Source organism: Paramisgurnus dabryanus, chromosome 23, assembly GCF_030506205.2.
Source record: "Paramisgurnus dabryanus chromosome 23, PD_genome_1.1, whole genome shotgun sequence".
Lineage (NCBI taxonomy): Eukaryota > Metazoa > Chordata > Actinopteri > Cypriniformes > Cobitidae > Paramisgurnus > Paramisgurnus dabryanus.
The window spans coordinates 23,794,041-23,807,718 of record NC_133359.1 but is presented as its reverse complement, the minus strand read 5'-3'; the positions used below and the strand labels follow the sequence as shown (position 1 = coordinate 23,807,718).

At 39.0% G+C, this 13,678-nt stretch overlaps 1 protein-coding gene across 1 annotated transcript in view; it reads right to left on the bottom strand.

Moving 5' to 3' along the window:
* The window catches only part of tdrd12 (tudor domain containing 12), a 47,784-nt gene that overhangs the window by 11,157 nt on the left and 22,949 nt on the right, over window positions 1-13,678 (bottom strand). Inside the window, exons 17-28 of the mRNA XM_065291306.2 lie at window positions 8,803-8,956; window positions 8,500-8,627; window positions 8,234-8,425; window positions 7,973-8,101; window positions 7,452-7,569; window positions 7,070-7,209; window positions 6,757-6,974; window positions 3,715-3,796; window positions 3,364-3,545; window positions 3,045-3,252; window positions 2,874-2,966; window positions 2,331-2,503 (exon numbers count right to left, since the gene is read on the bottom strand). Coding sequence (XP_065147378.2) covers window positions 2,331-2,503; window positions 2,874-2,966; window positions 3,045-3,252; window positions 3,364-3,545; window positions 3,715-3,796; window positions 6,757-6,974; window positions 7,070-7,209; window positions 7,452-7,569; window positions 7,973-8,101; window positions 8,234-8,425; window positions 8,500-8,627; window positions 8,803-8,956 — 1,817 coding nt within the window. The remainder of the gene's footprint in view (window positions 1-2,330; window positions 2,504-2,873; window positions 2,967-3,044; window positions 3,253-3,363; window positions 3,546-3,714; window positions 3,797-6,756; window positions 6,975-7,069; window positions 7,210-7,451; window positions 7,570-7,972; window positions 8,102-8,233; window positions 8,426-8,499; window positions 8,628-8,802; window positions 8,957-13,678) is intronic.

Below are 13,678 nucleotides of genomic sequence, written 5' to 3'. Positions count from 1 at the left end.
TTGAATATGGGTAGGTTTTTGCAAAAACACCATATTTTGAGCAAAAAGTAGAGATAATTCAATTTTTATGACGGACTTTTCATAGAGATCCCATTCAGAGCGATCTTTAAAACAGACACGGACATGCAGCAGCTTGCCATAGGGCAATACTTCCAGTTTTAAAAAGTTCGGAAGGGCGCCACCTGGTGGATAATAGTGGTATTGCGGAAAGACGGAAAATCTCGTCATTGGCGGGGAAGCGTTTTCTCATAATTGACGAGATATCTCGTCAATGGCGGGGAAAGAGTTAAATGTAACATTCAAGACTTATTCCTGAATTAATTTAAACCCTTTTCTGGAAACCACCCCTATATGTGTTTGACTGAAAAAAGGAAGCCATACCTAGGATGGCAATAAGGCAAGTAAATAATGGGCTAATTTTCATTTTGGGGTAAACTATTCCTTTATTCCTAATTTGAGGGGCATTAAAAAGCAAAAACTGAACAAATCTCCTCACCCTGTCCATAACTTGAGCCATAACTGTACATTTACATTACACAGTGCAGTAGGATTGCATATGTGACCAGTCACGGAAAGTAGCGACACAAGTCGGATCTGGGCATTTGGAGTTATTCACAGATTCTGAAAGTGCAGTTTCTAAGCTTTCCAACGATGTGTAACACATGGAAATCTGATAAGATTTGGAGAAGTTGTGGCCATTTGAATATAGGAACTCAGAAATACTCAAACCGAGAAAATCGAGACGAAAGAGACTCTTCTTTTCAGCTGGGGGAGACAATAGGGCTCATTTACATCTCATTTAGCTAAGCCATGCCCCCTGTAAAACCCTTTTTGAGATGTTCTAGCATCATATGTAGTATTTTATGACCAAATGACAACCCGCAAAAATAAACATGACTCTTTTACCTTTGTGGGGATCACAAGTCGAATCCAGTCTGTTTCAGATTATCCAATGACCATATTTGTCCACAAATGCGTATAATCCGTGAAATATAGATTGTTTACATCAGATTTCGCATGAATGTCTGGTAATACAATATAATATATAATCTGAAGACTATTTAAATCGTAACATGTAAGGGTATATGAGCTTACACTCCGTTAAACACATGAACCCGCCTTCAAAGTTTGTATTTAAAATAGGGAAGTAGTATAATAGATCATCCAAACAGCGCCGTCGAAAACGTGACATCCTTTAGAGATGTTACCAATGGCTCGCTCGTTCCTCCATCAGCCAATGACTTCATGGAAAACATTGATAGACAAAACATGTAGCCAATTATATGAAGAATACAACTATATCTGTGTAACTTCTGTGTGTTTGGACTCATGCTGCGCTGCAAGAACTGACATACAGATGACGTCAAAGTACCGCGAGAGCGAGTCGAAATTAAACTACTCCGTAAGATTTCTTGAAGAGCTCTCGCGGTACTTTGACGTCATCCGACTGCGGCGCCGCATAAAGTCAGTGACGCGGCTGACGTACGATGCGGCTGACTGTTATTTGTTCCGCCCCAGCTTCTTTTATTTTTCTTTTGTTTTGTGCGCCCGAGCTTTACAGTCTGGGGAGACGCAGGCTATAAGTTTGAAAAAAAAAAAACTTAGCAAACATGTCTGAGGAACAGGGCAGCGCGTCACTACAGTCACGTGACTTCACGCTCGAGCCGGAAGAGAAGACAATGCTGAATAAAGTCGTAATTCTGCTATTTTTGGACCAAACTGTATTTTCGATGCATCAACACAATCTTACTGACCCACTGATGTCACGTGGACTACTTTGATGATGTTTTTATTAACTTTCTGGACATGGAAACCATACATAGATTTTCAATGAAGGGGAAAGCTCTCGGACTAAATCTAATGATAAAACATCTTAAACTGTGTTCCGAAGATGAACGGAGGTCTTCCGAGTTTAGAACGACATAAGGGTGAGTCATTACTTACATTATTTTCATTTTTGGGCGAACTATCCTTATTTAGTAGTCACGCTGTTCCCTTTGGGGGCGGAGGCGAAAACAAAAGCTTATACAGTATGTAAATATACACACAGACAATGACGCCCCCCGCTGCACGCTAGAATCTCCGGAAAAACAAGCCTATTTTAACCGCAAAATGTACGCTTTTAAATATACAAAAACTGCTATCTCAAACATGGAGAGGCTTCTTCGTGATCTCAACTAACAGATTCTGCAATAAAACGAAAATCACAAATTTCGAAAAAAAAAACTTTGTTTCTCATTTTCTCGAAACTTGTGCTGCCGACTTGAGTCCCTGGTTTCCGTGACGGGTCACATATAGCAGTCAATGAATATGATCCAACATTGATTAACCTGTCACTCTGGTGTTGATCCATTGGGGTGGGGTTGTCTTCTCCATGGAAAACCCTCTTCAGCAGGTCCAAGTGTTGAGGGTTATTGACACCGAACCCAGAGGCCAAGATCTCAGCATGGACATTATACTCATTAATGTAAGTCTTCAGGCCCGGCACACGTGTCATGCGCACCTGAGTGACAGAAAGAAGGACTTTTACCAAAGAAACAATCAGGGTCTGGTATGTTAATGCAAACTGACAGGTTTGATCTGATGTCCTTCTAATGTTGCCTTAAAAGGTTAGTTCGCCCCCAAACTACAATTAGGGCTGTCAGACGGTATCAGACGGCATTCATAAGATACATTTCAAAGCCATTCAATACAGTGGAAAAACATCATTTAAGATATGCTACAAAACTTTGATAAGCAGTATGAACTATTATCATTAAATAATTACTTTTAAATATGTGTTATTTGAGTGACACTTCCTCTCAACAACTAAACACTTTATTGTTGAAGAGCTAATATAAATTACGTACAATGACTCAAGAACAAAAGCCTACCATTGGATCAACCCACACAGCATTGCCTACACACATCACCACTTTAGCCTGATGCAGCTTTCCTTTGATTTTCTGACTGATTGCTCTGGTGACCTAAAAACAGAAATTTTATTTGTATTTAAATAACTGTGTGATGTAATACAGTTTCAGCTGAAGTGCAAATCTTAAGACCTTTGGGTTCCAGTCAACCTCTCCATCAATGGGCTGAGCCCTGCAAAGAATGATCTCCACCGCCTGATCTCGCAACTCCTGGAACTGAGGAGGAAGCTGGAGAAGCTGGTGTGACTTCACTTCCTGTGTACGCCCTTCATCTACAAAGTAGGCGATGACGCTGCTGTACATCCGTTCTCCTTTATCTGGCATCTCAATCACACGCACCCTATCGTGATGATACAAGCAAACACCATTTATTCACACTAGACGGCACCTGTGTCATTGCCTATTGCAGATATCCTGTTTGAATATCTCAAGAGTGAGTCCGTTTCATTACCTGTTATAAAGATCCTCCTCTTGAATGGCGTAAAGTTCTCCAACCACCACATCCACAGCACATCGTCTTTCATTGCTGTAGTGAGTCTTCATCTGAGCAGCAAGAGTCTCGTAAGCGTCGTCCTTCTGTCTCGTAACACGGCCATAATACACACTTGCCGTTTTGATGGACAGCGGCAAAACCTATAGTAAATCAGAATCAAACTAAAATACATAAATACGTTAACAAATAAACACAAACAACTAATCTTCTTAATGTCTGAGAAAAGGCAAGGAACTGGTCAAAAATAAGAACATGTGTACTACAAACATTGTAATAGACAATCGCTTTTAAAGAATTTTGTTTATTAACCATGACAGATCCAGAATCAGGGTGCAGCGGATGGTCCAGTGTATTGTTGATTGTGTGTCTATCCTGACAAATGACGTTGTCTCTGCAAACAAAAATTGAAAATTAGTAATTCAGTAACAGAAGAAATTCCGGATCCAATATACTGTTACACATGCATTTTCATGCAGTTTACTTTCTCTTAAAGAAAACACATTACAAAATTAAGTTTGCAGGCAAATATTTCAATACAATTTTGTCTATATACCTGATGTGGATATTGTTTATATATCTGTCTATAATAGACAGGTATCCACATTGTATTCATTCATCCAGCGCTTTTCTAACAATACTTCAATTATAAATGGATACAAATGTCTAAATATGTGAGAAAAAGCAGCACAATTATGACAAAACTTTTTTATTTGTAATAACCATACTACAGTTTTAAAATCAAATTCTGAGATAATGAGCATCAAAGTCAGATTTTTGCAATTCATTTCATTATGATTTCAGTCTTTGACGTGATTTTATTCAATCAATATTAAAGATATGAACAAAACTACATTTGACACACGATTTTTGATAAGACAGGCACATTTATTTTGTTGGCAGCCAGCGACCATTCGTGTGTAGCCTATTTAAAACAATGGCAAGAATTACGCTAACGTTAGCAGTTTTCATACCGAAAGTGCTGAGGGGTTTGTTGTAACACAGCGTTACAATTAACCCCGCTGGGTCAAAATATTTTCAAGGCCACCAAAAAAGTTGCTAAGAGCTGCAGACATATTTCAAAATGATTCTATGTATTAGTCAACAAGACACTGATTAAGATGACAGAACATTGGATTTGGTATCTTACACATCCAACTTAGAAACCAAAAAAAAAAACATATGATGAAAAAATTTACTTGCATGCCACCAAAACACTCGTTCATCAACAACTCTCTGCAAAAACATTATACATTTCCAATAATTAGTCTTTTGGCAGCGTGAAAAAAATAACAAAAAAATAAAACAAAACGCTCAACCTTGTGCAACAATGTAAACAGTCCGTGTTACAACTAACCCCGCGTTAGTTTTTTGCCCCGCGCACCCCTACTCAGCACTGAGCATGGAAAAACCGCCAAACACTGACTTTTAGCACGAAATATTAGGGCTGCAACTAACGATTATTTTAATAATCGATTAATCTGTCGATTATTTGTTCGATTAATCGATGAATCGGATAAAAAACAAAAAAAGCATTTATTTCCAACCCCTTATTCAAAACAGAACTAAAATCTTTAGAAAGTGCACAAACTTGTTGCTTATTGAACACACCTGAGCTGTTACAATAATAATAAAATAAAATAAAAATGGACTAACACAAAAAAATACACATGTATGCTTTACATCTGCCAAATATATAGACTTTTTATGATGCATTTCCCATCAAGAAGCCGCTCTTGGTGGGATCAAAAAGATAGTATACGAGTACACTATCAGAAATAAAAGTACAAAAGTTGTCACTGGACAGTACCCTTTCAAAAAGGTACACCTTTGTACCCAAAAAGTGCATATTAGTACCTCAAAAGTACATATTGGCAGTTCAAAGATACATATTTGTACCTAAATGGTACATATTAGGACCTTTTATAAAGAGTACTGCCCCAGTGACAGCTTTGTACCTTATATTTGACTTTATGTGTTTTCTCTGATCTGATAGCTATCTCATTTGTTAAAACTGTTCCATTACATTTGGCCACATAAATGCGTCTTGTGAAAACGGAAAATGCGTCTTCTACTCCCGCGCAAAATGCAAATACACCATTCATTACTTCGCCTTAAAAAATGTAAGAGGATGTTTATGCAACAACAGGCGGCACTTACTGTATGATGTACTGTATGTTGGTCCGGGCACGCGCGTCTCCTTGCTCTGCATGAGCTGGAGCGCGCAGTACAGAACAGCAGGAGAGTGACGGCGCGATGATTTAACATACAGGTCTATGACGGGGAAAAGCGTCCATACAACTCTCTCTCAACGTTTTATTTCTTTGTTTAATATCATTAGAGTTTGTCATTGGAGTTTTTTTTTCGTTCTAGAAACTTTTTTTACTCGCTGTCGTCGCTCCATAAAGCATAAGCGTGTCGTCTTTGTTTGATTACCTCTTTGCCGGCTATAACTTCCAGGTGGCGCGCTCGCGCTTACGTTTGGGAGGAGTAAAACACTGACATGTGGTTTTCCTCTACCTTTGCTGTTTTTTTTTAATATTTTCCCCGCCGCCCTGTAATTTCTCCGCCCTGTCTATGAGGCGCCGAACTCTGCAAGCAACAGTGCGCGAGAGAGACCGACGCTCCGTCCCAAACCGCATACTTCCATACTATATAGTAGGCGAAAAGCACTACTTCTCGTACTCTTTGCCTACTATATAGTAAGGAATTAGGCGGTTTGGAACGCAGTGCGAGTGTGTTCACTCCGCTTCGCGCTTAACTGAAGTTTTTCCTTTTTTTTTTATTAAACGTCTCTGCGCCACGCGACACAACGAATCGATAATGAAATTCGTTGCCAACACTTTTAGTAATCGATTTTTATCGATTTAATCGATTCGTTGTTGCAGCCCTACGAAATATAAAAAGTGCTTTTTTTTAAAAAAGCAGAGCTTCCATTGGAAATAATTGAAAACATACGCTGACCGTGGGCGTAAAAGCTTTGGTGTGCAAGCCCCCTAAGAGTACATTGTGCATTGCAATTTTTATTTTCTATTATATATATTAAGATTATAAACAAGTGTTTTTGCATATCTGGCGCAAAGCATAAAGAAAAAATGCATTCTGGCATGTACGGCTTAAAATAACAACTTTTTTTTAAACTGTAATGCTTAAAAATGTCCACAAACGTTACGTTTTTGTGACCACACACACAGCAACGTGAGCGCGTAACCTCAATAGAAACAACAGTCCAAAATCTATTCCAGTTTATAAAAAAATGTTTTAGTGTGAACCATTTCAAAACTAATCAAATTATTATATTTTAATACTTTACTAACTACACAGCGTAAAAAAGCAGATGCCATCTAATCTGACCTGCAGAAGCCGAAGCTCTTAAGAGAGCAGCAGAGAGGTCTGTTGGCTTTTTGCTCCTCTTTGGCATGCTGGACACCCAGAGCAAACTGAAGGAGCTCAGGTGGCAGAAGAGCCCCGGCTCTCCTCAGGTATCGCAGCACACCGCACACATGACGGGCGTTCTGCTCTGACAGGAGCATCACGGACTGTGCCGCCGGAGATGAGCTCTCGCTGTGATCCTGTACGGGATATTACAAAACAGGACTTATGTCAGCCATGGCGCAACACATTAAACACTTACAATATTAAGTAAGTTAGAGGAACTAGATGCTACCGGCTCTGAGATGTTTCTGAAGTTCTCTGACATGCAGAAGAGACGGCTGCCGAAGAGCTTAGGGGAGCTGGGGAACCCATAATGGACCACACGTGTGGCATCTCTAATACCAAGAGGTTTAAGACAGTCGTTGGTTGTAACTGCAAGCAGAAGAGACAGAGAGAGGGGAAAAACCAACAATGGCATCACAAGTGTGTTTTGGTACTCGACCTGACTCCCTTTTCCAAAGTGTTTTTCAAAAATCATGCACCCTGCCTTTAAGACATTACAGTTAAGAAAAGGTATTTCAACAAATCTAAGTGTCATATACTTCTATAAACATTGACATTAGCCATATATTAACAAGTCTGAAAGATAAAACATTATTTAAATGTATATTTACCCAGAACGACTTGTGTTCCAGGGCCGATGTCTTTTCTCCACTGATCGTTCACAAAGTCAAACTGGTCCGTCGCATCTTCATGAGCTTTCAGTGTAAACACAGCAGTGTTGACCACAGCCTGGAAAACAGATACATAAGGAACAAAATTTCACTGAAATTTGTCTCCCCTTGTGATGTCAGAAGGGGATAATACGCCCCTTAATCTGCACTATATAACCACGGCACTGCCATTTAGTGCAGGGATCAACTCATTTGCTTTTCAAAGGACACACCCAAAACTCACACCTACAAAGTGTCAATTTTAACATGCTATAATAAATTATCTATATGATATTTTCAGCTTAAAATTCACATACGCACTCTGCTGACACAAAGATTTATTTGACATCTTAAAAGCCTTGTAAAGTCTCATTTAAATATGAGACGCTTTACAAATATATATATTTTTAAATATCTTTTGAAACACTGTGCTACTACGGCAGATGAATTTGTTCTTTAATCTGATTGGATGATTCCTGTACCTTGTACACATGCTCCGTGTCCTCTGGTGAGTTGGTGATAATAAGGGTCTTCTGAGGTTTGGAGGGGTGGAGATCCAAAAAGCTAAGCAGCACTGAGATCTTATCGCAGTCCAGACACAAATGAACCGTCTGCACGACAAACACACACGCGCGTACAGTACATGTTGTGCACATAGTGGTTTAATAATGAATTTGCATGAGTAAATTCCATTAGGATCTTTATTGATCCTCTATAGGTTACTACAGTCCATGAAAGCTAACCTGATGCACGCTACCATACAGCGCAGCCTCCTCCATCACGGTTATGATAATAGAGGGGTAAATCATGTAGTCCCTGACCAGACCCTCCATCCCAGCAATCCAGCGGCTGCCCACCGCGATAATCTGCCTGGGGCACGAGGCCCGCTCCTCTCCAGACACCACCTTCTGGAAGTGCTTCAGGATCACTGTCAGCTTCACACATAAAGCAAGATGTTTAGACACAATGTGACAAATGTTCATGGCAGATAAGTTCTGCTTCATCTTACCTGTTCAGGAGCCTGTGAATAAAGGACATTAACCTCATCCAGCACGAGGTGGCAGAGTCTCAGGAATAGAAAGCATTGGGCATCCAGCAGTCTCATCATGGTAAACGGTGTCGTCACAAGCAACTGACCTTCATTATGCCACAAATGGAAGAAAAACAACCTCAAACAACCTGTGTTGTTAGATTTGGTCTTTGACTATGACTAAATCCTGCAGATTTAATTTTAAACTCTTCAGGATTGTGGAAAGTTTGACACCCCTCTTAGTTCTCCTACTAAAGACTAAATCTCAAATGTAATCCTTACAGTTTCTTTGGATCTTGATCTTTTTAGGCTCGTTCTGGTCCACACCCAGAAGCACACTGGTGGGATGAAGGTTGTGAGTTGCTTTGCTCTCCTCTAGAAGATCCAGCACCGTCTGAACCTTCTCCCAGCCTGGACACAAGATCACTGCTACCGGCTGCAGACAAACATCACAGAAACTGATTTAAACAGAAACAGTAAATTGAATAGTGAAGAGCAAAGATCAAATTTAAGCACTAGGTGAAATAACAATTTGCCAATGAAAAAGTGTTGATGGGCCTCAATTGAGCACAAATGTGGAGCTGCACCACATGACCCACTAAGTCCTGAGGTGGAGCTGCACCACAGAGCTCTTCAACAATCACTATGCATCACGTTGACTATATAACCCTTCACTGTCAGGGATGCATCAGGGTCGATTTAGATTGTCCCTAGAAATTTGACATGATCACACCCAAGTGGTGCACAACCTCAAAACAAACTGGAGGTACTTGATTTGTTTAAATATTATGTCACCCTAAACATATGTTAGCTTATTCGCCGCCAGCATCTTTTTGAAAAGTTGCCCGCAAGTAATTGTTTGTAATTTTCACAAAAGTTTGCATTCCAGAAAAAACTAATTATATTTATATAAACATACAAATATATCAAATGAAAGAACAGACTCTCTGCTTTCAAACAAACAAACCAGGAAAAAAATGTTTCATCCTATCTATATTTTTCTTATCTGGTGTGGCATTCACACCAGCCGCGGTAGAGGCGGCAAAAACAAGCTATTCGCGCGTAGTTGGATGCTTGAACATTTGAGTTTACTCGCGTGAAAGCCGTCGTGAAATTCTAGTCATTCAAGACATTCACAGGGAAATTAGCATCATGTGAGGGGCTTCTGCGACTCCACTCTCTCCCTGTAATCCATCACTACTAGAGCAAGCTCCTGATTGGTTAACGTGGCATGCATATCCGCTATTTTTCAACTTGCGCGTTTCCTTCGGCAACACTCAATTAGCGAGGAACGCATCATCCACGCCGCACCGTCCGCCAGGCTTGTGCACAATTCAGAATTTCAGAATTGGCCTCCATTCAATTCATGAATTGGAATTTGAATGACAGGAAGTGGAATTAAATTCATGGCAATTCAAAGAAATTCCACAGTCACACAACAGAAAGAATCTCACATAGATTCAGTGTTAGGAAAGTTACTTTTTGTTGGAAAATTGTTTGGCAACCATTTTAAATACTTGGTTAGAGTAAAGCATTCTGGGAAATTAAGTCATGTTCCATCGTGTTCCATAAAATTACAATTACAAAAAAAATCTAACTTAAAGGTGCAGTGTGTAAATTTTTGCGGCTTCTAGTGGTGAGGTTGAAAATTGCAACCAACGGCTCAGTCCACTGATCAACCCTCGCTTTTGAAACGCACAGAGAAGCTACAGTAGCCGCCATTGGAAAACATGTCATCGATGGAGACAACTGAGTAAACAAAGTTTGTCTATTAAGGGCTTCTGTAGAAACATGGCAGCACAAAATGGCGACTTCCACGTAGGGGGACCCTCTGTGTATGTAGATAAAAACATCCAGGGGCGGGGCCAGGGGGGGGCCAGGGGGGGCACGGGCCACCCCCACAATTTGATTGGCCACCCCAAGTGCCCCCCCTCCCACACCATCAGTCTCGTCAGTATTAATTATGTACTAGTGGTTTTGCTTTTCTTAAAATAAAACTTCATATTTTACAGGGCTTTGATTTATTTATATTACATTTTTTTTATTAGCATAAAATATTCAAATATAAATTTTTGTGGAGGCTCCGCCTATGAAAAATTGTCTAGACCCGAGGAACCACTCTACCGTGACATGTTGTTATCGGAGTCAATTAGTAGGCGCACACTTATAGTAACGAACGGTGGTGGCACCAATAAAAAGCAAGGAAAAACACAGAGGACGGAGAAAGGAGTTTTATGCAGATAGTGAAAAAGGACAACAAAGTCATAGGTGAGTGAGCTGAGTTTTGATATGTTTCCTTAAATGTGGAAACCTGCGATTAGTAAGTTAGAGCTAGCTCCTCTCTGTTACTGTCGAGAATGCTCATTACTAAAGTTGAAGACAACCTAACGGTACATTAAAAGAATATATAAAGTCACGTTTGCCAATAGTCGACACACGGAGAGAGCTTTGCGTTGATTCGGCGCATGCAAAAACATTAACATGTCATACGACTATGAATAAACGTCTAGAATTTCCTCAGCCTCTAAACTTTCATTGCTATTAACTGTTTTCCTTTTGTTAAGTACATTTTCTGTTGCATGAAGCAGGTTTCACTTTCAGGTGCACAGGCTTTGCAAACTCTAGATAAAACACAAAGTTTAAACCAAGCATTGTCCAACATCTCCAAACTTACTCTGAATTTTGAAAATTAAGAGTTTGTTGTTCAAATAGCTTAATGCAACAGACCACAGCCTCAGAAGCATATTTAAAGAAAACAACATAAACATTATTTTTTTCTATACATTAACTCACTGGGGCTCTGTGCAATATGCCATTTAATACAACCAAATGTTAGGGATGGCGAAAACGAAAAATTTTCTTGGCTGGTTGAAACCGGTTAACCGATAGGCCTATTAGTTTAAAATATGCTATGCTATTTAAAATAAACAGCCATTTCGAGCCGCGCCTGCAATTTCGCAACTCGCATCTCTCTGCGCTCTGCCTCCGGCTCACACACACACAGACCTCACAATACTTTTTAAATCCCCTACAGCGCGAAACAGGAGTCCCGCAAACGGCGCCGTGCTTAGTTCGAAATAGTTTAGGTACTAGGTGATCGCGTTGAACTTGAAAATAAAGGCGTTTGTGAAGCTCATTTGAAAATTGCCGCGGCTCATTTAAGAAAATGACAGCTCAGAAGAGACTGTGCTTTAGTTTGGGGTAATATTAAAGACATAGGATGATCATCATCACCTTTTCTGTTACCACTGAAATATAGATGTAATGTATTTCCAAATCTAAACCCATCTTATGCGGAATGTTGCCTAATAGACTGCAACACGATAAAACCAATGGATTAAACGGGCACCTTCAGAATGTGTAAAAGCACCGGCCAAAGCAGGTCTCGCACTGTTTTTGTTCTAGAACAAATGCTTGTAAGATATTTAATGCTTGTATGAGGCATATAGGCCTACGCTGAGTTTTATTTATTTATGATGAGGTGCGTTCTAATTAACAATGCAATGCAAGTGAACGCGCAGTGCCGGCGCCTTCATGCACGGACCGGTAATTATATACTCTGCTATATTTGCTTTTTATTTAATAAATACATGCATTTGGTTGATGAAACATTTATTAAAATTAAGATACAATTTATACAAAACGAAATTCACTTCAAAGAAATGCTTTCTACAAAGCAAAACTTAATAAAGTGGTAAAAATCATGGCTGAGGATTTACAGAAACAAAACTTACTCTGCACTTTACTGTTAGCCTAAAAGACATAAATGTTAATAATTTGGAACACAACAAGGAGAGACTTTAATTTTAATTATTGTATTACTGTATTTTATTTACTATTCGAATAAAGGAATTTATCAAAAAATAGCCTGTAGCATTTACTTATCGCAAACCTTGTGAACATGCGAAACCAAAAGCAGTGACCTCGCGCCAAATGGTTTTTTATTGGTTTATAAAGTACAAACAGACCAGTTATGAAAAACTGAGTGTGAGGGATTTGTTCACTTCACACAAAAAGATCTTGGAAAGAAAGAGATGACTAACTGTAGTAGGGTTTAGTCCACTGTCTATAATAGCCTAATTTACAGATCCCTTTTTTAACCGACAACCGACAACTTTGACCGGTTAACGTTGATACGGTCAACCATCGGTCAAACGGTCATCGGTTAACATCCCTACCAAATGTAATATCTTTATTAAGATGATATGCGGACAACATTCAACTTTAGGAAATAAATTAGTTTATGACTTGACAAAGTAACTGAGAAAAATGCATTATTATTTCTTTAGGGACAGACAGACAGTCAGATACAGGCAATAGGACCAATGAAAAGGTCTCAAAAAATTCAGAATTTCTTCATTTTGAAGAAAAAAAGAGAGATAGAAGCAGAAAGGCATGAGGAGAGGGAAGAGAGGAAGACGCAGCAGTAGTCCACTGACTTTTCTGCAAACCAAGGTTTGTGTATTACATGCAGAGACCAGTGGGAGATTAAAACAAAAACACATCAGGAGGTTTAAATGTACTGAATGTATCAGGATACAGTATACAGTATTATTACCTTCAATGTAGGGCAAGTTACACTAATTCACTGTTTATATGTATTTAAATGTGCCACCCCTCTCTAAGTCTGTGCCCCAGTCCGGCCCCCCCATGAAAAATTCTCTAGACCCGCCCCTGAAAACATCCTATTCTAAGGTAATAAAAACATAAGGGTTAATTATAAAAATGTCATTATACACCCCTGATCATATAGTTTTGTATATTATTTTGCATTTCTGTCAAGAGATCCTTCTCAAAACTACACACTGCACCTTTAATTATTTGTTATGTGACTAGAGTTTTTAACATTAATTGCTGGGGGAAACATTTCCTGTTAATGTAATCTGTATAAGTAGTTCAATATAATTTAATTTATAGAATATGTAATGCAATCATATCAGACATATACTGTAAAGCTTCATTTTTAGCACTTCACTTCCTGTATAATATGTATATGAATTTCTTTGAATTTCTATTGAATTGCAATTCTGCTTCCTTTAATTCAAATTCGAATTGTAATTCTAGATCCTGTTTTTAATTCAAGAATTAAATTGGAATTTAGGAGTCATTCTCAATTCAATTCTAAATTATTCTTCTCTTTGTATTGACGTAACATGTA